Source organism: Manacus candei, unplaced genomic scaffold (genome assembly GCF_025592945.1).
Source record: "Manacus candei isolate 608988 ecotype Guabito, Panama unplaced genomic scaffold, ASM2559294v1 h1tg000046l, whole genome shotgun sequence".
Lineage (NCBI taxonomy): Eukaryota > Metazoa > Chordata > Aves > Passeriformes > Pipridae > Manacus > Manacus candei.
The window spans coordinates 8,484,164-8,510,454 of record NW_026138094.1 but is presented as its reverse complement, the minus strand read 5'-3'; the positions used below and the strand labels follow the sequence as shown (position 1 = coordinate 8,510,454).

Genomic DNA, 26,291 nt, shown 5'->3' with positions numbered 1-26,291 from the left:
CAAAGCTTGGTGCCTATCTGCAGCTGTGCTGGATAAGGGCCTGTATTTTGCATCCAAACTCTTGCTTTTTACTTTCCCCCCTCCTATTTTGAACCCTCACACAACAAAACCAAGTCCTTGTCTCTCTCTAAGCCCTTTGTTTCTGTACAGCTGTTAGTGCTGGCTCTGAAGCCTCTTCCCCATGTCCTGGCCTTTCCGTACACAGTGGTTCACCTGGTATCATCCACAGTGAAACACTTTCAAGCCAAGTAGCCCTTATTGTAATGAATAAATCACAGCTCAGACAGCAAAATCAAAAGCTGATCCAAAGGGCTGCAAAGTGTTGGACTTAATATATGCACTTAAAACACCCATCAGATGTGGGATCCAGGTTTCTGCTGTGACAAGCACTGGCTTCAGCATGGCTTTGTTGATGTTGATGGCAGGCCATGCCATATGGCAGTGCTGAGCCTAATGTGGTAGGTGAACTCAAACAGCCTTAAGACAAACCCAAAAACAGGTCTGCCACATGCAAAACTCTCCTCAGCTTTTTTTTTTTCTGTTCTCCATATGACAACAGAAGTTTAGAAATGAAGAAGGGATTAAAATACTGCCAGGACAGGGATTGAGGGGAAAAAAAAAGGTCCAATTTTCTCATTATATTTATTCCCCAGAGGTCTGGAATAGTAAGACTCCGTCTTCTGTTAGGCAGCACAGCTGGGAGTACTCAGAGCTGAAAGGAGCTGGAGGACACTCCAATGCATCTACCAGCACCCAAACTGTCACCTCACCTTGTGTTTGCACAACCTTTTGTGCACCAGTGAACCCACCTTTCATTTGGTGGAGTGAAACAGTCTGACAAGGAACGGATGGAAGCCCAAGTCTGATCACCATAATTTTACTAAGCAGCCCATCTTGCAAGCTGCTACCAGCTGTCTTGCTCAGGCTGCAGCTTTCCTGTACACACTGGTGGGATGCCCAGCAGGCAAACACTGAAAGGATCTTCAGCCAGATGGACCTTGCTTAACACAGGATGGAGAAGCACCAGGGAGCGCAGGCCGGAGAGACCTCAGTTGTTAAGCTTATGTTCACCCCAGAGCAAGAGGGTTTAATTAGTTACTGTATTAGCAAAATGGAAATAAAACTGAACACAAGCGTTCTGATGAAAAGGTTTGTACGTGCCATACACATGGTTTTGTTCACAAAAACACCAAGTCTTAAGGTCATTCCGCTCTGCTGCTGGTCCTTGAGAATACATGGATTTTTTAATGATGACACAGAGTAGTCTGGTGAAAATAAACGCACTGATTTATTGATTGAGGGAAGAGTTAAACATGCATAGAAAAGGTGAAATTGCACCAAGGAAGGAACACAAAATTCTGACAGTTTGATTGATCCTGACTGGAAATACTGTGTCCTATTGCTGTGAGGACAGAGTGCAGAGAAACTCACTATCTTCTTCCTGATTTCCATGATGGTCTGGAGAACCAGAGGACAACCAACCTTCCACCCGAAAATTTATTCAGTCCATAAAACCTGCTCTCTGCAACTCTTAGCATGTCTGTATCACTTAACATAGCACCCAAAGTCCACACAGTGTTCTGGGACATTACGAATGGCTCATGTACAAAATTACAGAACTTAAAAGTAATTTTGAATATTATTTTACCAAAAAAAAAAAAAAAGAGCTGTTTCATTACAGAGGGAGAACTCATTGACCACATTTTAGACTACATTACAATCTTGTATTCAGTTATAGAAAGAATCATATACCAAAGTTATGGACATAAGCCTTTTTTTAATAACAGATACTCCCTTTATTTTAAGACAACTACAAGGAGCCAAGTAAACAGCCAAAATTATTGTATACACCAAAATTAATTACGGTTTTTTTCCAATCATCATTTTTTTCTCATCTTACTCTAGGACTTATCTGGCAATTTCTTGTTTTGCTCATGGATGTACACAATATTTCAGTACTGAGAATTTTACCATAACAAGTATCTAATTCCAGAATGGATCAAGAACTGACATTAGTAGACATTTAACTTTTAAACTAGAATAATAAAACTGTTAAGTATCATGAAGTTTGTACCTCAACAATATTATAAGAAGAAATGGTCCCTTATGTATTAACAGTCACACATTCTTGTTTCTATAGATTCTAGAATAAGAATTCACACCAGACATTTGCTAACTAGAAGCAAATCAATGTAATCCTCACTACTATTACCCCATTTACAGTGTTTTTTGGTTTTTTTTTTCAAACACAAATAGTGTATTTTATTGTTCCCAAAGTTATATATGACAATTAAAAACCCCATGATTGATAGATCTGATGTCTTTGGTTGGCTGCTCTGAAGGTGGGTTGGTATCAAGACACTTTCAGCAGTCTTCATAAAGGATTTCATCTATTGGAACATCATTTTCTGTCACAGGCACTGATTCACAAATCTGTTCTCTAAAAGCCAAGGCAATTGTGTAAGGCTTTCCACTGGGATGTTTCATACATCTTTCAAGATAGGTATCATAATATCCTTTCCCTCTTCCCAATCTGTTGCCTTTTTTGTCAAACCCAAGGCCTGGCATGAAGATAAGGTCAAGACCTCCTGTAGAAAAATGAAATAAACATTAGTGGATACCCTGTGGATTTCCTGATGGCTTGACTACAACCACATAACTTCAGACATTTGCAAAAACGGAAGCTTTGTGTTTTGCAAAATGCTTCCCTCTCTTTGATCAGATGAAAAATACTTTGAATACTAAACCTGTAAATTTACATTTTCATCTTATCAATTTCATACTAGATCAGCTGCAAAATAATTAGGTCTTGAAAAGCTAGAAGAAAAAAACTCCTACATATTAACAAATTTATTTTATCATTTTAACCCCACACTTCCAAATACTAACGATTATGACTCTAAATCCAGGCAGAGACTGCACTCAGGGAAATTAAATGCAGGAGGAATTAGAAAATCAAATCAACTTCAACATCAGACACAAAAGTAGAAAAGGAAAAAAGAATGAAAAGGAGACATATAGGAGAGAGAGAAGACATCTTGACACCACTGTAAGATGTCATGAACCTTCTCTCAACCTCCCAAATCCAAAGAGCCTTGAAGACAATATATTCTGAAAGTGGGTATTTGCCATCTTACATCAAGATGAAGGTTTGAAGGCTTGTCTCTTCGTGATGTCAGGTTCCTTTTCTCCCAAAGGACTTTATTCCTCAGTTTTCAGCAATTTTCACTGTTGTTCCAGCACAGCACACACACACATTCTGTTTGCCTGCCCTGAATATCCCTCCTTCTGGAGGGATGCATGGGGTCCCTGAGATTCTTGTGAGATTGCATTTGATTGGAACTCAAAATGAGTTAAAAAATTGGAACACGCTGCATGAGCTGCTGATCACCTTGCTTTGTTCATAGCCTATGAATGGATCAGCACCACGCCAGGGAGTTACAGTTTACACTGGGCTGCACACTGGTTTCAGGAGCTGATTCACAGCACTGCCAAGGCAAAGGAAACTGTCTGCCACGTTGAGTGACCACCAGGCATGGAGGCTGCCAGTGTGCAGATCCCCATCACTTATGCAAGGCTTGTACACTCAGTGTGAGAAGTCTTGCAAGGACACCCCCTAAACAAATGAGCTTGGCTGGCCTGGTGCTGACTGCTGAACCCGGGAACTTCCCACTTACTAGTTTCACAATGCAAAGGAAGTCTTTTATTTCTTGCTGCTGAAGCAGACAGACACTTAAGGAGAGAAGGGCAGGGAGTGGAAAGCCAGCACAGACTAAAAGACAGCTGACACGAGTCTGGAAAGAAAGCAAATACTGCGTCTCAGTCCACTGCTTCTGCCTTCTTAGAGGAACAGTACTTAGCCTTGAGCAGCTTTTCTGTGACCAGCTTCTGCTCTTTCACCTGAGGTACTTTTCTGCTTTTTATATGTCCAAACCTACTTTCCTGCTATTTTGGACTGAGCTGCTCTCACTAGATCTAGCCGAGGAATGATGCTCACCATTCAAGGAGATGCGTGGGAGTATGTACTGGAAAAGCCAGAGCTGAGCAGTTTTTCAGTTGCCAGGGAATCCCATCTGAGATCATGTATCAACTCCAAACTCAGCGTGGAAGAGCATGTTAACAGTTCCCATAAGACCAACTCCTTCGCACACACTTCCCAGGCTCCTGGAGATTTCCTTCCACTCTTCATTGTTCAGAGAAGAGTCAGTGACATAAACACTCATTCATCACGAACTGAAGACTTAATTAGAACATTGATATAAAATATGCAAGGCAACACAGTGTGAAATGCTTAGAGAACATCCATCTTGCAAATCCAGCATCATACAGTCAAGAAACAAGGAGGTCAGAGGAGTGAGAGGATGGAATTAGGCAAAGGCCAGACCACAGAATAATACTGGTACAAACAAAGACAAGTCTGAGCGTTTCACCACACTGCAGTCAACTTTTGACTCATGGAGCAATAAAATGAGTAAAATGCCAAATGGCAAAGAGAAAAAGAAGCCTGAAGGCAGAAGTATGGCCTCCCCTGAAAAGAGATGCCATTTTCATGGTATCACCTTGTACATCATGTTGGATGTACCATGTCACATCTCCTCAGTTTGCAAGTTGAAAATTTCTCTTTGCCAATTGTCAGACCTATGGACTAGGACATAGAAACCAGCTGATATCTCCCCATTAGCAAGACCAGTAATAGATTCTGCAGGTCAAATCCTCCCCAAGTTACTCCTATTCCTCCTACTCCTACTCTTACTTATCCTCTCCATAATCTGCCTCACATCAGCTTTGTGTAGGTATTCAGGTGGCCCAGAAACCAGTAAGTACCAAACACTAAGGATGCACAGAACGAAACACATTCTGCCTTATGATCTGTTTTAGCTGTTTTCACTCCAGCTGCCTCTCATGACAAAAAGCAGGAAACATTTGCAGTCACTACTGGTAGCAGGAAGAATGGACACTGGGGGCAAATCTGCACAGTAAAAAGGTGCCAATTCTCCTTACATTTGTGTTCCAGACAGCAAGAAGACAAGTCACAGGAAACACTAAGGGAAGAGGGAAAATGCAAAAACAGTGAAAGGAAGAAATATATTTTCTATGGAGTTTAACTGATAGCACCAGACACCCTCCAGTGAATTTAGATGCATTAAAGTGCTGTGCTTTCTTCTGGGTTCTCTGGAGAAACACAGGCTCTTCTAATGAGTTGGCTCCTCTATAATCATGGGGCTTTTATGGTGAATAACTCCACCAAGCTTGTGCAAAGCTCAATATGAAAAATTATGCTGCAAATACTGTAATGGTTACCCTTATATTTTTCTCCTATTGGAGTACTGAGATACTGCCTTGCTCTGACTCGCCACATGCTGTCTGACATCCATGCAACTCACACTGCACAAGATTAAGTAAAATGCCAAGCAAGACTGTTGGTACACAAATGACACAGCTAACTCTGCAAGGAGCCCAAGGGCAAGCCCAAGCCCAAGGCCCAAGCCCAAGCAGCATTGGCCCCAAGTCCTGCATCTGGATCTAGAATGAATGGCATAGAGCTGCATGTATTAAATGCTTCCAGGCCACATAACTTGTGGAGCAATAAAACCTCTTGCCGTGGCTGTGGCAGTGCGGGGGAAGAGCAGAGAGGTGACACACAGATGAGACCAAGATTGCAGACACATAAGATTGCTATCAGCAATGAGGGTACATCAACAGGATGGCAGATGAGGGTAAGAACATCTTGACCCTCTTGGCACAGGGTCCTCATGCTCCCAAGCTCTTCTAGCCCTGAAGGACTACTGGGTGACGCTCAGGATGCCCTGCAGGCTTGCTCTGTCTTCACATCCAACTCCCCTTGCTCCCACAGACTGCTGTGTGAAATGGCATCCTTGTCCCTGAGAACACAGAGCAGATACTTGGGCATCAAACATGGCATCAGGTTTTAGCGCCTCCTAAAACACGCTGAGGAAGTCTCACATTCACCACCTACTTCTGGCTCTCTCTTTGTAACATCCACTGTCTCCCATGTGTCTGTGGTGGTTCTTGGATCCCCGAGGGTCCTGTGACCACATGCCAGGAGCCCAGGAAAGCACATCCACAGTCAAGAGGGTTTTGCTATAGGTAATCTGTGATTCTCCTGGAAAACTTGCATATGGTTTGGAAATTGCTAAAGGCTGAAAAACACTGTCTCAAGTGACAGTGTTTTGCTCCAGCTTCTATGTAGAGAATATCCATGCTCCTTACACACTTTAAGCTACTGGGTATACCTGTAAGGTTAGTAATTATGATGACAGCCACCTAATACTCACAGTATCTATGACATGAGCTCTAGTGGCCACAGGTCCTTCAACTGTGGAGCACCATGCATGAAACAATATACCCTGACTTATCTATCAATGTGGGAACACAGACCTGCTGACACTGCCACACAGGCTTCACTTATACTACTAAATGCAGCACAGCCAGAAAACAAATTGATTTACAGCATCACAGGTGGTCAATACTTTAATTGTCAGCACACTGTCTGGCACTGCCGGCCCAGGTGACACCCATGACTGCTCCAGGGGACAGGACTGCTACAGGCAGCAAAGACAGAAGGGTACAGGTCTGCTTCCTTCAACAGTGTGCAGTTCTCCCACACCAACAAACCTGGTTTTACTCCTCCAGACGCAGACACAGATTTTCCTGCCACATGCCAGAATATGCAACACAAATCTTCAAACTGATGCTACAAAAATACTGCTGTGATGCTCTGCCATAAGGTCTGGTAGTATTAAAATACTACAAACTGCAGAAAAGATTAAAACAAAACATTATTGCCTTAGGGCCACAGAGGTATCATGTGAGATCAAAAAAGAAGAGAGGCCAAGTTCTGTGTAATGTGGACAGGACTCCTCTGTGCCACTTAGCCCTGTGTTATTTAGCAGTGTAGATGCTGTCATAGCTTCCTAACTTGTCATGTGGCTGTAAGGCATACTCTGTTTGCACTGACTTGCTTACATCAGTGTAGACATACCTTATGTTACATAGAAGTGAAATGATTTGCCCAAGGACTCAGGAAACATGTGGCAAAACTACACGCAAGAGGCAGGTGTGCAAACTGCACGTCCCCTGACTTAACCAGCAGACCAAAACATCAGCATCCCCTCTCGGTGTTTTAAATAGGAATACACACTTTCGTTTCCTCTAGGCATCCACAGTAAACTTCCCCAGTTTGGCAGTGCATTTCTCATTACCTTTCATGATGATATCAGATTTGATTTGTTCCCCAGGGAAGGATTTTCTCCTTGCACCTCATTACCTTCCTTCTCCCTAATCTGATGTTCCTATTTGAAATGCCAGCCAGCATTTTCAGAAGTGTTCTTGACAATGGTTAATTATAGAAGAGTCTGTCAAACTGCACAGATACAGGTCATGTAAAGACTGCTGGGGACTTGTTCTGCCCTCTGAAGGAGCAGCCTGCATGGCCTCTCTCTTCCCAGGTTCGAAGGGGAAGAGCCCACTGCCACCTGCTGTGTGGGGTCACTCATCTCCCCCTGCACAGCTTGACAGTCCTAATGGAAGATGACACTGAAATACTTTGTCATCCCACCTTCTCATCCCTTGCTGCCACTTGCTTTGTGGACACAGCACAGTGCCTGGGACCCATCAAAGTGGGAGCTAGGACTCTTTTGATTCTCTCCTCAAAAGCACTGACAGAGGATGAGGCAGAGGCCGAGCTGCAGCAACTCTTGTGTGCCTGTAATGGCAATGTGCTCATAAAAACCATGCTCACAACACAGACACTGCCTGAGCTCAAGCCTACAAGAGGTCAACAGTGATCAGCTCTATGTGCCACTGTTGCTGCTCCTCACAGCAGCAAGGATGGCTTGATCCTCCCAGCCTGGTACCTCAGGGAAGAAGGAGTTTTCAGTGGTTAGTTTTGTTGCACACACACCTCACTCTGCCGTGGTAGTCAGGGCCTTGCCCTGCTTTGCTTGGATGTAAATAATTACACAAGATACAGCCAGAAGAACCAGGACAAGAACAGCTTTCTCTTTAAGGGAAATGAGTGTTAATGTTGCTATGCACACCATAAACAATGTCAGATCAGTCTGTGCACGACCTCTGTGGACCTGAAAAATATCTGAGAGCTGTTCATTTACAAAGAATGAAAGCTTACTTTGGTCCTTTTCTGATCTAGCAAAGACTACAATGGATTAAAAAAACAAACCCTTTTGCAGGAAAAATTTACTTTTCAGAATGGAAAGGGTGCAATAACCATCTGCTGCCTCTGTATCTGCTACCCTGGCACAGAGGAAAAAACTAACTCAATCACTCGATCTTGATATCCAAGTATCAGTCTTGTTGACATGCAGGGTATGAGCCAATGAATTGGAATAACTCAGAAAGTTCTAATTATTGACAGAGTCATTACTGTAACTAATTACTGTCAGCAGCAGCATAGTTAGACCTTTTGGGTAGGTGTTTGCTTTCAACACATACTCTATAGGGCACAGATCATCATCTTGTTCTGTATTTACACCGTACCTAACACGGTGGTCTGGGTTAATCATCAGATCTGGGCAAAACAACCCTACGAAAGTAAATATTTCACTTATATTGCAGCAAAACAAATCCTTTCCCCTTTATGGCTTCTCCCTAGAACACCCCAGGTGCCCCCAGCACCGCTACTGAGGTTGCTAACACTTACTATTTCCTTCCAGATAAAAAGTCTTCTGCCCTTTGGAAAAAACCTGCCCTTGGTTTCGAGCACAGTGTATCTGCTCTTACATGTCTCTTCGTATAAGGTCAAAAAGGGAAATGCCAGCTCTGTTTGCTACAGGCCTACTCCAGACCATATTGAGGCATATGGTTCCTGAAGGGCTGAGATTACTTCTAGAGGGGAAACAAGTTCTCATGCCCACAAAGTCCTGGAGAAGACACGTACTGTTATAACCCCAATGAAATGAGCAAGGAGAAAAAAACATTACCCTTTGCTGCAACTGATAAACATTTGGAAAAAAGTCATTCCTTCAAAACCAATGATGTGCACATTCAGTAACACAGAGGACTGCAGACATAAACAGTTGCATTGGTTGCCTTTGCCCCAGCCGGTCTGCTAAAGTGCAAATGCAATTCCTTAAAAGAAAGGAAACTCGTAATCTATAACTCTTATTTGCTTACATGATATAATATCAGAAGCTCAGTGTGAATTCTCATCTCCTCGGAAACCCAAATTACAACATGAAGAATCAGATCTTCAGTTGCTCGAAATCAGCATTGCCCCCTGACTCCCCTCTGCACCAGTCTTGGGAACTACATGAAAAATATCCTGAGTTACTGACATGAGTTTTAGAAAAAACAGTTCTTTTGTCTTATAGCTCCTTACTGTTGTCTTACAGCTCTCCTCTAGTGCTCACTCTGTAGCTTCCTTATGATCCCAAACAGTTACCTAACAGGACTAAAAGTTGTGATTCATATTAGATTTTAAACCGCAGCCAGCAGCTTTTCCTCCAGGTGTTTCCACCGTGTGAACACCTTTAATTGTGCAGGACCACATCACTTCAGCAGGACTTGCTGTTTTCTAACTATTCACAGACATCTATTGCTTTAGAAGGAGACAGATTAATGGTCACTTTTATCCAGTACACACGAGCCAGGCACAGGAATCAAAAATCAAAGTATCACATCCAAATCCCATAGGCTCCATCCATGGTCTCCTGCTATGGGACACACCATGAGGTCCTCCAGGCCTCAACTCCTCCAGGGAGAAATGCTGGTAAGACCAGGGGTAATTGCTTTACTTCCAGTCTTATTTGTGTATGGGCACTTGGAAGGTTTCGTCTCCTTCTGTCTTTTGAAGAACATTTTGCCCACATCCATGCACACCCATAACCCACCTTTATCATCCATACAGATGCCAAGCACAGTATCTCCTCTGCAATCCTGGTGCCCCAGGTAATTGGTCCACTAGCATGACAGAGACAGCTTCTGTTATTACTTCAATAAAATATTTCGCAGAAAATAGAACCATCAGCAGAATCTACAAAACAAGCACTGAGCAACTCAGCGTTTATCTGTCTACTCATCCATGTCAGTGCTTTGTGTCAGCATGAAACATTGGTCTCCATTGGTCTCCACGGTTCACACTTGCCCTGCTGAACTGGAGCATAATAAAATATTTATACTTCTCCCTGAGAAGCTACATGATAGCCATCAGTCATACAGGCTTAAAACAACGAGTGGCAGCCACTCGCCCGTTATTAAACCTGAGAAACACTCTAATAAAGCTGCTGGATCAGCTCCTGTGCTACTGAGCTGTGCTCAAGCAAACACCCTCATATTTTGAATTCATTTAAACCAAAATCTCTCAAATTTAGTGCCAATGCAACTGAAAGGTCAACTGCACTGTGCAGCATCAGCTGTAGTTCGTCAGCCCTGCTCAAACAAACCTATCTTGCTCCACAGATGAATATCCTTTAATGTGTCATCAGAGAAGATACTGTATAAGGCTAAAACTTGTGTTTCTACCTGGTTTCACAATGTGGAAAGGCTGTGTGAGGCTGTAACCATCACAGTCATTTCCCCTAAGGTTTAACTTACAGTAAAATGAGTCTAGAGTCTCATTTTCAGAATTTACTAAATATCTACCTAAAAGAAAATTTTAAAAGTACTTTTCTATTTCACTATTATTCATCAAGTCTCTGTAAGCCCTGTAAATAAACCAAGATCACTCAATGCCACCTACAAAAATATCTGGTTTTGCAAATTCAGAGTAAAGGGAAAAATAGCTTAAGACTGCTCAGTTATCAGTCTGGGAAAAATTATTTATCTGCTCCTGATACTCAGATATGTGAGCATGGTCTGATTGGGAAAACATGGGCAACTAAAAATGTTTAATTCCAAGGCTTGCACCTGGGTTCTCCTGTGATTTTAAACTACAAAAATACTCTTAAACAAGATGTACCAAGGAGCAATTCCAAAGAGAGGACAAATGGCATTTGAGCTGCTTTACAGTGCATCAACATATCTTGTTAAATCAGCAAATACTGACTGCAAATCTGCTCCTTTAGAGAAACTCACAAGGCATTGATGTGAGAACTGTTTATGTGGGTATACTGCTGCAGCCTAAAATACAAGGATCTTTGTGCATCTTTGCAGGTTTTTATGTGAAATTCTTTAAGATCTTGTCAGCTACACTTCCCATAGTGTTTATCTGAGCACTCATTTAAATACTCCCACTGGATACACGTGCATGTGCACTACTTCATTTTTTCACTCTTTTGCATGCTCCTGTCTGGGCATTTTTAAGTCTAAATATGACAGACGTGAATCATTCAGGGTTTTTTTCAATACTTCATGCATCACTATCAATATTTCCAACACCCTTTGACTCACTCAGCAGACAGCCCATCGTAAAACACACAGAATTGCCTGTGAAATATAAATGGGTAAGACATTAACTTCTAAGTCAGTGCATAAACCTGAATTCTGTAAGGAGTGACACCACTTGATGGGAACATCAGGCATTCTTGCAGGCAGGGTTTATTGAATATGCAGAGTCAGCTGGTTTGGAGGTGATGGCACCTTCACTGTCACTGTCAAATACGTTAACATCATAACTGAGAAATCCTGCTTCTGCCACCACAAGATTTTCTTTTATCTTTTTTTTAAGCTTGCACAGTTTAAAAAACCTGACTCTCCCTCGAATCCTTCACCTCTCTCACTCCAACTCCTGAATTTTTGGGGAAATTAGGCTGAAGCTCTTGTTATTCTGTGTGTGTGAGTACAATATCTGGATGAGATTTTAATTATAGGAAAACAGCCGAAATGACACCACTGCTCCACAGTAAATGTATGGAATAGTGACACCTGCCGGCAAAGGGCTTCCTGTCACTCCTGGACAGGAATTTGCCCTCAATTACATCCCAAAAACTCACTGCCATCTCACGTGTACAAGAGCCAGCGCAGGCAGGAGCTGATTTCAGTGTGATGCCAAACACGAAGACCAAGAGCTATCCTTACACTGTGAAACAACAGCATGAGGCTCCTGCTTCCTGAAAGCAAGTGACTCTCGGACAGTCCAAGAATTTCCCAACACAGGAGGGAAATGACAGTGTATTTTGGATCTCAGCAAAGACAGCAGGGATTAACTGTGCCAGAAAGATAAATCTTTTGTAGCTGGAAAAGTGCTGACCTGATTTAATAGCCCACTAAGCTGGCAGAACACCAACCCTAGGAAAAAGAAAGAAAGAAAAAAAGTTGCAATTTTCTGCCAGATTCATGAGCTGAATCTGCTCAGCAGAGTACCAGAGATGGTTCCAAGGCTGAGAAGATCAAGGGAGCACAGAGTTGGGCACAAGAAAAAGGCAGCAGGACTATCCCTCCTGGCACCAGCCGGCTGTGAGTAGGGCTCAGCTGTCTCATCAAACCACGTCTTCAATCTACGTTCCCTACTCAGGTGGAGCAGCAGGAAAAAGCTTCCTCTCCTGTTCTCCAGATTATGTGCACAAAGACACTGAGATGAGCTTGATGCTGGCTCTTCCTTTCCGAAGATGAGAATAAAGGGAGACAGAAAAGTCTTTTTGGATTAATTACCGCAGCCAAAGAAACTTGCACGTTGGCATTTCCCCTGTATGAGTTGTTGTACAGACTCCTGCCACACTCCAGAAATGAATCTCACCTCTTATCTGCCTTTTAAAGACTCCTGTCTCTAGGAAACAGTATGAAGAAAATGACAGTGCTACTGTTCACACTCATTGGAGCAAAATTAGCCCTCTTTGAAACAAAGCCCTCGAGAGTTACTTGCAGTGAATTCAAGGCCTTTGCTCATATGGCTTTCACTTCTCTTCAAACTTTAACTGATTACAGTAGAATTAACCCTTTTAGTTGTTTTGCTGAGTTTTCTGCAAGAAGGCAAATATGGATGACACTTAAGATGACTCAAAGGAAAAGCACTCTTTGAAAGCCTTAATAAACTTCATGAAAGCAAATAGCCATAGGGCTCCAGAGCTCTCAGCCCTCCAAGTTCACTGCAGGATACCCTGGCATGGGTGGTATTAAAATTAAACCACACGGTGTTAACAGTTTCCTTCTATACAAAGGAAATTCAGGACATAAGAACACCAAAAAGCATTACAAAGTCATGTCACATAAATACGTGAATTTTTGCATTTCAGAGCATTTTTTCAAAAGCCTATCAAAAAAAGAGTCTCTTTGTCATCATGTTGTGCCTGTTTCTGGACAGAAGCACTGATAGAAACTCAGTTAAAAGTGTGTCTTCACCTAGTAAATTGAATGTTGATTATTAAGCTGTTTCAGAGAGTTTTGGAAGCTGATGCAGACTAGGGGAAGGGCTGAGACAAGCTCCAGGAGAGAGTAATGCCAGCACTGGGATGGACTCCTACATCTTTCAACTGCAGGCTGGGATGCAGAAAAACCCTGAGGGAAACTTGTTATCACCTGAAATGTTTTATTTCCAAGCGAGCACTCTCCTAGCTCTACCTACTAAGGAAAAAGATAGATGGAATAATAAAAAACTATTTAATGGATCTTTAATACTCGAACAGGCCTTTTTGTAATGATGCATCATTGTGGGATATCTGTGTGGAAACTAGCAAGAGATCTGCTCAGTGATCTGATGTAAAAGGCAGTGTTATGGTATATATAGGAATAATTAACATCTCCAGTGCCACTACATGTATTTCACAGTGTTTCTTCACTTGGGCTTAAAATTTTCCCTCAGGCATCTTTTTTTTCCAAAATAACATCAGAGAGATTGTAAAGGTTGAAAGACCAGTGGCTGGAACTCTTACAGATTTAGAAAAATTTCTATATGAGAATAAGAAAACAGACAAAGTTTGATAGACAAAAAATATAATAGATATACTACAGGTGTAACTAAACAATGAATAATAAAAAGAAAGTAAATCAAATATCCTTATTTAGTTTTCATCATGGAAGAATGAAGTATCACTTGAACTGAAAACAGTAAATTTAAAATGAATACAAGGAACATAATATTTCACACATCGCAGGAACATAATATAATATTAACATAATAAGGAACATAATATTTCACATTACAACTAACTAACCAGTACAACTCACAGCTGTCAGAAGGCAGCAGAGCCAAGGGCTTAATACAAATAAAATTAAATGCTTAGAGGAACGCCCCAAGCGCCTGCTGGAAAGAGAAACCAGAACCTGTTTTTAAGGGGATAAGCTGGGGACTGCAGCTGCAAAGGTAGGGAGAAATTTCAGTTATTGCTACACAGCTACAAGTTGTAAGATTTCCTGACTCCTGTAAAACACAGGATGCTGTACTGAATGTCCAGTCCTCTGATCCTGCACTGTGAGGGGAAACATCCTCTCTCCACAAGAAGATTCATCACCAGAATGTTAATGCTTCACTTGCACTGAATTTGTTCTCCTTATGCATATCAAAATACTATGGCTCATTGTCTCCAAACAGAAGTTCATTCCAAACTTTAAATCATTTCATTAAAAAATAAATTACATTAGGAGCTAAGCCTTGATTTTCAATTTTGTTTCGTGCCATGCTCTCAGGTTTTCTTTTTTTTACGACCAGTGTAAAAAGATTTTAAATTATAATCTATCCCTTGACATATTTTGTACTGTAAGTTTTAATCAAGTCTCCCAGAGGAAAAGTAGTACCTTCAATCACTTTACAATCTTGTTTGGGGTATTTTTTAGGGTTTTTTTTTTTCCTGTGCAGTTATATTTAACATCTCTGCTTTTCACGTACCCATATTTCACTTATTCCAGATACATTCCAATCTGCATAGAGCTCATTTAAATATTCAGTTACCTCTGAGCATTATTTACTACACATAGTTTTTTCAGAATGATTAGCATCATTTTGTATGGTCCCATTATGTCTTCATGGACAGCTACACAACATTTAATGCAGCTGAAGAAGCGTATCAGACCCTCCCTGTGCTTCAAGCCACAGCATTTTCTCCTCACAATGTTTTTTATTTCTAAACTCTAATGTGCCTCATATTTCAAAGCCCTCTCACTTCTGGTGCATTTTTTGAGGGAGGAGGGGGCAACCCATTATCTTTTTTTCACATCACATTTTATTCTGCAGTTCTAAGTTAAACCTATTCCTCTTAAGACTGTATTGCCACCACTTCAGTCACACTTCTGAAGAACTGTGCTAAGATTTGGAATAACTAAGAATACTAATGGCATCACAAGGCCATCAGTCCTGGCAGCAAATGTAGACTCTTTGAATGTATGAATAAATAGCAGGAGTTTAAAGACAGGTGAAAAAGAGTTTCTTCAGACAAAAATGTTTCTGCAGGGCAAATCCCAACAGCAAAGTTTCAGATAGGGTTAATGATCACTCAGAAATAGTTTCAAAGTACTTGAGGTTGTTTAGAACTGTAACTTAGAGGTAGCCAGCATTTTCCTTGCAAGAATATCACATTTCCCATCATAAACAGTCCCTATAAACCAAGCACAACCCCGCAGGTAAGCTGTCCCTGTCTGTTTCTGCTACCAGCATGTTGTTGTAATTTATGCTACAGCAAGCCTCAAAGTGTTCTGGAAGTTAAAAGGGCAGAAAGATAAAACTACTCTAACCTTAAAAGCCAACATTCAAAAGGTTATGTGAAAATGAAGCTGCAAGACATATGTTAACATCTCCTAACTTTGTTTCAAATTCAGAGCTTTCCTTATTATTAATAATAAATATACTCTCAGAGCACAGATTATCTAGTTAATATTTCACTAATTATCTTCAAGGTAGAACAAAAATACCATGATCAATAGGCTTCCAAAGCTTCCAGTGCTGAAAATGCCAGAAGTCTCGAAACTAATTACAAAATACAACTTAAGTTAATATATTCCTTTCTGGGAGCAAAAATACATTATGCTGTTGTAGACTAGTAGCAGATTATTCAGCATTCTCCATTACATATAAGATGCTATATTGTCAAGTGCTGACATTTTCCATCTTAGGTATTTATGCCAAACTGAGGCATGGGCAGGGGGGTTATGTTTGTTTTATTTCTGCCAAAATGGTTCACTGGTTTCCAAGAATAAAGCCAGCAAAAAACAACAATGGGGAAAGCTCTGTTGCTCCATGCCCTGTGGCAAGAACTTGGTACCCTCTGTGAGGATGATGTGGCTTTAGCCTTGTGCAAATCCATTTGAGCCGAGCTGATGCAGTGTTGTAAATGTTTGAAAACCTGCCATTTGCATGGGCTTAGGAGACATGTGTCAGGGTGAGTTCTGGGGCCATCTTCTCTGTACCACTGCTGGAGTCACAGCTGCCAGGGTGGCCCCATAGCTCTCTCTGGGAGCCAGTGCTACAGGGGATGTTCTCTCCATCCTGGCTTCTCATTCCCTCCCCACACACCTGGCACTGATCTGGCCACGTGGTAAACCAGATCCACTCATCCGGGTTACAAAATTCCCAACAAAAACAGGGCAGGGGAAAGGAGGAAAACACCCTGCATCAGAGCAGGAACATGATGCAGCTTATCACAGAGAGGCAGGAATAGCCTGAAAACCGAAAGAGGGAAAATTCCTTAAGTCAGAATTGGAACAAAGACAGAGCACCTAGAGCTGCAGGCTCAGCTCCTCCTGCCAGCCCTGCTCCAGCTGCCAGGACTCCAAAGGACTTTCATTTCAGTGGCTTCTCCTAGTTCTGCTGACTGGGGCAAGACTGGGAACCGAAACATGGAAGGAAATGATGACTGAAGTTTCACTGAGACTTTTTTTGGCACAACACCTATTTACACAACCCCTCATCATCAGCTTCCTACCAGCCCTTTAGTTGCATCAGTCCAACTCTGTGTGGTGGCCCCATCAGAGAGAAGAAAAAACTTCTACTGGTGCTGGGTTACTTCTAACCAAGATTAGTTTCCCAGTATAGCTCCCACTGTGGCTGCAGAGCCATCTGTGCTGGCACAGGAGAGGAGGGGTAGGGAGCAAGAGGAGGAGAAAGGGCAGCAGCTTATTTAATCATGCACTGCCCAAAAGAAACAATGACCAAACTATGTCTTTTGTACTGTTTAGTACAAAAAGTACCATTAAACAGAGACATTTTTTTAAGCCAATGAAAAAGAGAAGAAACCAGTACAGTGGGGAAGGAAATGAGTAAACTGGGATGAGGAATCTTGTATGTCTGGAAGCAGACAAGTGAAAGAAAACAAAGCACATGATCTCCTCCCTTTTGGCAGGGACAAGCTATTTACATTGGCCCCACTGCCCCTGAAATCAGAGGCTGGGAGTGAGAGCAGGAGGAAGTGGGGAATATGGTGAGAAAGGCCAGAGAAGGAGAAGGAGATTCAGAGAGGCCAAGCAAACAGCAAAGAAATGGAAAGGGACATTATGGTGGCCAAGAAATTAAAGCTTGGAAAAGGAGGTCTAGCCCAAGGTGGAGACAAGTCTGCTGGCACCTCCTCTGCACAACTCAGGCTGGAACCAGGATCCCGAGCCTCTGCTGCTTCTCCATCAGCAAATTCCACTTAATATCTTTAAGTCACTGAACACTGTAGTGATGAAGAGCCCATACAGAAACGTAGATCTCCATCTGCAACCCAAGGTTTGAATAATGCACAGTAAAGAGGCATATAATGCACCTTATAACCTGAGAGAAAAATGATTGAGCAGATACCTGTTAGCAGCATTCATTAATAGGCAGTAGTGTTCATCTTCTGTATCACTGCCCAGGGCATTGTATTTGGGTTCATCTATGAATGACTCCAGATCCGATGGACAAGGCCAGTGTAAAATGTATTTGGGGAGCAGGGCAGAATTGACAAGAGATTAAGCAACTGAATTAAGTTTGTACACATAATCCCATTTCTTGCATTTCTTAGAAAAGCACGTCCCAATCCATTAGAGTAAGCAGATTCAGAGCCATAGATTCAAAAAACACTTCATTTTTTGGCCAAGAAAAATATCTAGGCCAAACCTCCTCTCTCCATAACCCAGGTGAATGTTTGAAAAGTTGTCTATCATTTATTGTACAGCTCCAACTACTAGTCAGCAGTTCATTTAGTTACAAACATTTTACACAATATTTGCTCAGGTTCAAGCCTTCCAGCCCAAAGTTGGCTACCTGCCTCCCTTCAAAAAAGCCATCTCCAAGAATTTTATCAGATGGAGATACTCAACCCAATCTTTTTTTATTTTTTGTGTCCCAATAAGAATAATCTCTTTTTCAGAGGAGTTAGCTTAGCTTTTCACCCATAGTTCTCGGAGCAGGTTTAAGTAATAATAAATAACATTACAAATGAGGAAGCCCATGTCCAGCTCGATGAATCACACCGCCTCCCTAAACCACACTGAAACTGGAGCTGTTGGGGAAGTGTTCTTGAAATTTCTGTAGGAGTAGCGATAAAAAGCAAACAGGGAGCATGGTTTTATCTGATCTACTCCTTCCAAAGTTGTGCAAGGTATCTACACTTCTGTAAACAAGTACTGCAACCTGCCTGAACTTTCATCAGCAGTATTACCTTGGGCAAAACCTGATACCAGTGCACATTCCTACTCCTGATGGGCAAGGATACAAATGGGAATTGGTACCTATGAAGAAAATGTACCTCTGGCATACTCCTGAAGTTGTTTAAGTCTTTCAGCAGGTATACCTGGAAATTACCCAAGTCATGCACCTACACACAGCCCTATTCCAAAAATATCTGAACTTCTTTCACCTTTGTTCTTTCTGTTATGGTGTCCGTTTAGCCTAAAGAAAGCAACTTTTCATATGCCAATTAGTCACCCACAAAGAGTAGAGAAGATCACAGACTTTGTGCTACAAAACTGCAGGGATCTGTGTTTATGCCAGCACGTTTTACTGCCAAGATGAAAACAGGTAAACCCTGGTCTAACAGAAAAAGGATCATCTCCAAAAGGAGTGGTTCGTGTCTATTCAACACTGCCTGTGAGTGCCACAAAAGACTGGGAAACTCCATGCAAAAATTATACCTGGTCTTATATGTGAGTTATGTTGCACAGTAACCACGCCTGAAGTTTTAAGGACAGTGTGAATTTAAGCTTTTTGCCATGCAAAATGAATACACTCAGAAATGACATGACTTATTTATGTACCTGCAGGGTATTTCTTGGAAATTACATAGCAACTTATGCCAGCAATGGGAACATTACTAATGTAACACCATGTTATCTCCTTATAACACTGTAAATGCCTCAGATCACCACCGTATTTGATATCATCACTGAGATAAATGTGTCATCCATGCATAATTCCAACAATAGAGGATGGATGTAGCAGCAAGGCAATTTGCATTCCTGCAAATGTAACAAAGTTCAAAAAGATAATAACTGACACAAAAAGAAACCCACATCAGCAAAAGGAATTTAAAGACATTGAGATGAAGCATGTGTTTCTGTGTGGACAAATTAGGAGTGTGTCTCTGAATATGCAACTGTGTAAAAACCCTAAACTACTTCTCTCTAATCTACAAACACTCTCCAAGGACTGACTTCCAATCAAAATGGCGTTATTCCAAGATCACTGTACAAACAGTACTAACAGACTAAAATTGTGTTTTAGGCAGAACAAGTCTGACATGGATGTACACCAGTTTTTACAACTGGTCTCTTGGCATCCCTCTGTAGACTGCAGTAGCTCTTCTGGCATTGCTCTCTGCCCATAACCATACTCTGGTGCAGAGAAGGAAGCAGCAGGTCCAGAACTAGCCAGGTACCAAAACGTGTTCCTGCCTTCCCCCACCTTCACTGCCTGGCACCCAGGTACATCTCAGTGCACTCTACACCCACAAGTCCTTACTCATATCATACCTAAAACTGTGTGTTTACTCTGTGATCTCTGCAACAGATTTGTTGGACTTAATTAACAGCAGCTCATCAGTAGTACAAAAGTTTGTCCTGAGTGCCTGAACTAAGATCAGGTACCTTCAAAAGCCCTTAAATCCCACCAATATACACAATTTACTGACAAAACTCAGGAAAACAAGTAACTGTGCTAAATATGAAATGTAAAGATGATGTATGAAGCACTGTATGAAGCAGTGAAATCCCTTGCTAGCTAAAATGTAGACACAAAAAGGATTCTGAATTAGGAAAGAGGTAATGATTGAAAATAAAAATGAAACAAACACAGTGAAGTGTTCTGGGAAAGTACATTGGCATCCCAAAGCAAATACAAGCCCAAGTTCAATCAGAGTCACAGAAATGTTATGTTGCTTTATCAAGCATTATAAGCTGGTAAGTCTGTGAGGGGTGGAAGCTGTCTGCACGGAGAATTTCCATCTAGAGATTTTCCCAGACTCAGGTTTCAAGCACAAGTTCAACATGAGTTTTCCATTAGTAAGATTAAATGTTTCTGTAGATGTTTCAGGAAGATATTAAAGTGTTTACAAACAGAATGAAAATAACAAATGCAAACACAGAAAAAGTAAGTTTGTTTACAGATTAGTAGGAGTTGGGGAATTTTACATTAAGAAAGAGAGGTTATTTGGGGATTAAAACACACATAACACAAGTTTGATCTAAATGAACTTGTAACTTTTCAACCCTATGAAGAATCCAGTATCTGAGACAGCATTATAAGATCAAAATAAAAATGTGAGAGAATAATAATGGAAAAGACTTTGCAATATTTATCCATGCCTACAAGAAACTCCTTTTATTTTAAGTCTAAGGTCTCAGCCCAGAGAGCTGTTCTACATGGGCAGGCTCCATATCAGCACTGTGATTCATCCATGCAATACTATTGGCAGGATCAAAGATTTCAGAAAATTCTTATGTCAGTCTTCAGGCATCACCTGAAAAGTCCCCTAACTTTCAGGCAGCACAAACTAAAGTTCTCAGAGTGAATCCTAAACCTGTGAACCCCGTGACTTTCAGTGGCAGCCCCCAGTAAGCCCCTGTCTCCTTTATGAGCCTCCATGTTATGCTTGCTGAGACTGTGCTGAGGATGTCCATGAATCAGAGGAAGATGATTTATCTGGAGGGTTGAGTCTTCTTTCAGCTGGATTAGTACAGTCTTGCCCCTGCCCTGCTGGCATGTCACAGGGGTGGCACAGGGTAGAGAAAAATGGGTAAGAGAAAGGAGCATCTCTCTACAATGTATAAAATCAAAGTGTAACATTTCACTCTTGCTATCAGAGTATTTCCTACTGGCCTCCAGGCTCCTGCTCCTGCTCAAAAACCCCACAATGCAGGAAGAAAATACTCACCTCCAGCAAGAGCTTCCTCTCTTGTACTGTCATCATCACCGGGCTGAAGAATATTCCAGGATGTCAAAGCAAGTGAAGAAATGTCTTCGGCTGATGATAACTTCAGCATGTCCATGTGATTGCTCTGAGGCTTGTAACGGGGGATGAAACACTCTTTGCCTTGCTTAAAAATGTCCTTAATTATTTCTTCTGTCTGGACTTCATCTGGCATGCTCAGGAAGATTGCAATTCTTTTGGATTCTTGGTACTTGGGATGGCCAATCACCTACGTGGGAAATTGATGCAATCAGTTTATAAAAAGTTTTTGAAAAGATCAATTTACTTTAATCTAATACAAAACTGGAGCAAAATATCAATTGAAAAGAGTAGAGATACAAAATTTGATGCATCATAAACGGAATAAACTGGCTTTATTTCCTAGTCCAACATTTCTACCACTAACAAAATCAAAATAGGCAGATTTTTGCAGCTAGTGAACAAAACACTGTAATACAGGTTTGGGCCAGCAAAAAACAATTTTGGAGACAACCTCCTGATGCCCTAAATATCTGTGCTATACAGTACAGACATCCTCAAATGCCCAATATCACTGGAGAAAGATACAGTGGGTCAGAACTGCCAGCTTATGCAAGAAGAGAGGTTTTAGCATTCCTTTTCTTCCATCCTTTTTACATGCCCATCTCTCATCCAGGCCTAGGTAGAATAAGAAGCACATCAATGATAATAACTCAAAAGAAAATTAGCATCAGAGCAGATGACTGCAGAGTACAAAGTCTTCCAAGACCTGGCCCCTCTTTCTTTTGTTAACCTGAATGTCTTCCCTCCAGCAAGTTTAGATATATGACTTTAAACATCACCTGCTTCTAATGGGTGATCTTATTACTGCACATTTTTCAGAGCTTGAAGGAAAGATGGTCTTGCCATTTTTTGCTTTTCATGAGATTGTGCTGGGCTTATAAAAGACTGAATAGAGGAGGGAAAATAAAAAACGCTTATATGGTGAAAAAGTGTTAGCAGACTCATACCTCAGTATGTCTCTGCTCATTCTAGACTGAATTCCACATTAAAATTTGAAAAGAGGCTTTTAAAAGCTTGTCTTCTTGTTCTTTAGTATCTTATATATTTTGTTACTTACATTTGGACAAAACAAATACAAATGTGTCCTTTCTCATTTAAATGTGATTTATTCTTATTCTACACACTTACAAAAATCTGTCAAAAACATCAGACAACTGAGAAACTCTCTAGCATCTACAGAACAGAGAGCAGCAAATCCTGTGCTCTGTGCTTGCATAACTCCAGGGTAACTTGATCTGAGCTTTAGCCTTTGCCCTGGCCTTGTTCTGAGATATAAATGCCCGTATCAGAGTCAAGATATGGTTCTCACTACATTTTTTTCTTTCTTTCTTTCCAGTAGAGCACTTAAAAGCCCAGGTGAATCAGTCAGAAGATAAATATAATTTTTCAAGGGGAAAAAAAAAAAAGAAACACTTCAGACCAAATTACAGTGATGTGTTGTTCCTTGGCCATAGAAACATCTTAACAATTCAAAGCCATATTTTACTTCTTTTTGTATCTGCCCAGCCTAACATGTGGATTTTTCCAACCAAGGGATTAAGCTCTTAAAGAACAGAATTTCCATGGCAGCTTTTGTTTGAAAAACTGGACTATTAAGTGAAAGTTCAGACTCCAGCAAATGGCTGTGATTCACGCTGTTGAGGGCCTCCAGAGCTGAAACTTCTCATGGGTTTGGTGAAGAGAGAAACTGGGACCCCGAACTCTCTTTCAGAGGGGGGCTGTGTGCTGTTGGGCACAACACAGGTCCCATCTGCTCTGACATATCCAGTAACACATTGATTAGGCTGTGTATAGGAAAAAAAATGAGGTTGAAGATGTAAACCCACATGTGAGCAGGAAGACAGAATTTCAGATGTTCTCAGAACTGTGAATATGCTCCTACTATGACTCGGAGCAGTTTCTGAGAAGAGTGAAAAAATTTCCACACTTCACAAGTAGTACTGCCCTTTGTTCACTAGCTGGTGGAAATTTTTGAAGAATCAGAGTATGCAAACAGCACGACTTTAATCATGAACATAAACATTAAAAAAGAATCATAATCCAGGAGCTAATTAAATACTGGTGACTTGGTCTGCCTGTGAAGCTATTTCATTTGGAATATAAGGACTATTTTGAAATGAGATTTTACTACTAAAAATATTACTCAGGTGTTATAAAATAACCTGCTCACTTTTATTAGCTGCAAGCACTGATATACGTTACGAAGCTACATTTTTGGCCTTAGATCATTCCAGATATTTTCTCAGCCTTCTCAAAAACTTCTCCATGTCTGATCTATTACCCCCCTGTAAGGAAGCTGACTCTACTGTCCGCCCCTTGCACAATGCCACTGTCTCATGCAAGCTCAGGATTTTCAATTTGTGTCAGATTATTAAAATGGCAGGATAACATCAATTTATGTCCTACTTCCTGACGGCTTCTTTTAAGCAAAACAAAAGCTGTATCTTCCAGTGTCCTCTCACTAACAGAAATGAGTGCTCTGTTGCTGTATTTATCAGCAGCAGTTAGACAAAGGTTGAGGGCTCCTAAAAATTCAGTACTACATGGGCTAGGTGGTTACAAAGTTGGCTGAGGACTCTGCATTTCTCAAGAGGATGCCAGTATTTGTTAAAATTTGAGAGATTTAAGTCTAGGATGCATGACTACTAAAATGCATTATCATGACCGTAGGACGTGTCATATATACATATTTATAAAAAGTATTCTCCATGAAAAAAAAAGGTTATGTGAGTTCCAGTTAAACTTCCTACAACCTAAAGTTTCTGTGCTGCCACATCCCACTCATGAAGTGGCTACACATTAGTAGTAAATGAAGTCTATAAAATGATTTGAGATCCTCTGGCAGGAAAATAACCATATAAATGTAGATCATCCAGAAGTACCCGCTGGTGCTGCAAAAAAAATGAAGACTGTGTTCTATTACATGCAGTGACTGCAAAATAAAATTTTATCGTGTTTATTAAAATGATAAAATACATCTCCATAAAAACTGTGTAATCCAAACACAAACAGGACATTTCAAAAGTACATACCCACATCACGCTGTGGTAGGATACCAGTTAGGCAAACCCAGCTTGATATCTTTTAAAGTATAAAAATTATATTAGAAATAAAATTGCATGGAAGAAACACTGCTGTAAGATACAGAAGGGAGATGACAGCGCATAAAACAAGAGGCCAAATCAGGCAGTCGCTGAGTTTTTTTGTATGTACGTCCAGAGCCGGCCATGCAGCCACGTGAAGTGATATGAAACGTCTGAGATAAACACCCACCACCAGCCCCGAGGTGCCCCACTTGGGGTGCGTGGCACGCTGCCCCCAGCGTCCCCAACACCCACGGGTCATGTGTCCCCACCACCCCGTGGGTGAAGTGTCCCGCCCACCCCACAGGTGATGAGCCCTACAATCCCGTGGGTGATGTGTCCCCACCACCGCACACGTGGTGAGCCCCACAATCCCGTGAGTGATGTGCCCCACAATCCCGTGGGTGATGTGCCCCACAGTCCCGTGGGTGATGTGCCCCACAATCCCGTGGGTGATGTGCCCCACAATCCCGTGGGTGAAGTGTCCCCAGCACTCCACGCCTTATGTGTCCCCACATCCCCCCGAGCCCGGTGACCGGCGCTGCTCCCGGCAGTCCCTGACACGGCGGCGCCACCAGCCCCGCTCCCCGGCAGTGCCGAGGAGGGACGAGGGGCAGGCTCCGAGGCGGAGCTCACCCCCCGCTCGGCGGCAGGGCCCGAGGAGCCGGCGGGCGCCCTGAGTCACGGTTTCGGTCTGCAGGAGGGGCCTGGAAAGTCCCGGCCGCGCGGCCCGCGCCGTGCCGGGCGCTGCTCTGGGGGCCGCGTCCGCACCCACCTTGAGCCCGAGCAGGCGGGACTGGCGCTGCTTCTCGGCGGGGCCGAGCGCCCGCAGGCGCTGCCGCAGCTCCCCCCGCAGCGCCCGCTTGGCCGCCCGCAGCGCCGCCGCCATCGCGTCCCCCGGCGGTTCCTCCATGCGCCGAGTGCGCCGGGCGGGCCCGCGGCCGCTGCTCGGGGCACGGGGAGGGCAACGGGCCCGGGGAGGGCAACGGCCCCGCGGCCCCGGCCCCGCCGTGCTGGAGGGCCCTGCCAACAACAGCCTCTTTGTCTTTCTTTTTTTTTTTTCTTTTTTTTTTTTTTTTCTTTTTTTTTTTTTTTTTTAAGCCTGGCGCTTATCGCGAAGGATTTCCCCTTCACCGATTTTGTTGCAGGAAGGGAAATTACGTTTCGGCGGGATATTTTACCACCGTCTGCCAGGCAGTTTCATATCCCTGCGGCATCTGCCAGCGGGCTCCGAGGGAGGGGTGCGGAGGAGGGAGAGCCCTGTGCCCCCAGGGGAGGTGTGCCAGCCATGCAGCTGTGTCCAAAGGGAAGCACTGTAGGCCAGCGTTTGGCACATGGAGTGTTCCAACCCACCTTTAACCGCCAGGGTGGCGGAGTCACCGTCCCTGGAAGTGTTCAAGAAGCAACACATGTCTAGTTGACAGTGTCTAATATCTGGTGTCTATGATCTTGTGTCTAGAGCCATGGTCTAGTTGACAAGCTGGTGATCGGTCAAAGGCTGGACTCAAAAATCTCAGAGATATTTTCCAACCTAATTGGTTCTGTGATTCTGTGATTTTAGGCGCAGAAAGCTACATTTCCACAGGAGAACATCTCTTTTCATAAATCTCTTCCACGTGGCATTTGATGACATCTCAATTTAGCCACAGTGCAGATGGATGAAGTCATCAGCTGTCCCACTGTGCAGCTCTCTGAACCTCACCTTTTGCTCTAGAAGCAGCACTGTGTTCTCCCATGTATTGCCTGACAGCTGTAAGGATCCCTTAAACAGTGGTGCCCTGGGACCTGGGCACTGCTCAGTGTCACGTATAGATAACTTCATGACAGTTAACAAAGCATATCTACACGATTTTGTAAGACTTAACTAGTAACCTTGCTGTTTTCAGACATATTATTGTGTTTAGAATCAGTGTGGTGCATCTCATCACTGCTTTTCTTGCTCTTAAATGAAGGGCAA

General features: G+C 42.4%; 1 protein-coding gene across 5 annotated transcripts; it reads right to left on the bottom strand.

Annotated features, from left to right (window-relative positions):
• Window positions 1–1,269: 1,269 nt before the first annotated feature.
• Window positions 1,270–25,369, bottom strand: MTHFS (methenyltetrahydrofolate synthetase). Of its 5 annotated transcripts, none has more exons than XM_051796981.1 (4): window positions 24,684–24,759; window positions 24,284–24,332; window positions 21,174–21,438; window positions 1,270–2,588 (listed from the first exon to the last, which is right to left on the bottom strand). In XM_051796981.1, the coding sequence occupies exons 2-4, from the start codon at window positions 24,287–24,289 to the stop codon at window positions 2,365–2,367; spliced, it is 495 nt and encodes a 164-aa protein (XP_051652941.1). In that variant the 5' UTR covers window positions 24,290–24,332; window positions 24,684–24,759; the 3' UTR covers window positions 1,270–2,364. The 5 variants fall into 5 exon arrangements, with proteins under 5 accessions (XP_051652941.1, XP_051652942.1, XP_051652939.1 ...); XM_051796982.1 differs by having other exon boundaries at window positions 24,689–24,706; XM_051796979.1 differs by lacking the exons at window positions 24,284–24,332; window positions 24,684–24,759 and adding an exon at window positions 25,110–25,347.
• Between the last annotated feature and the right edge of the window lie 922 nt (window positions 25,370–26,291).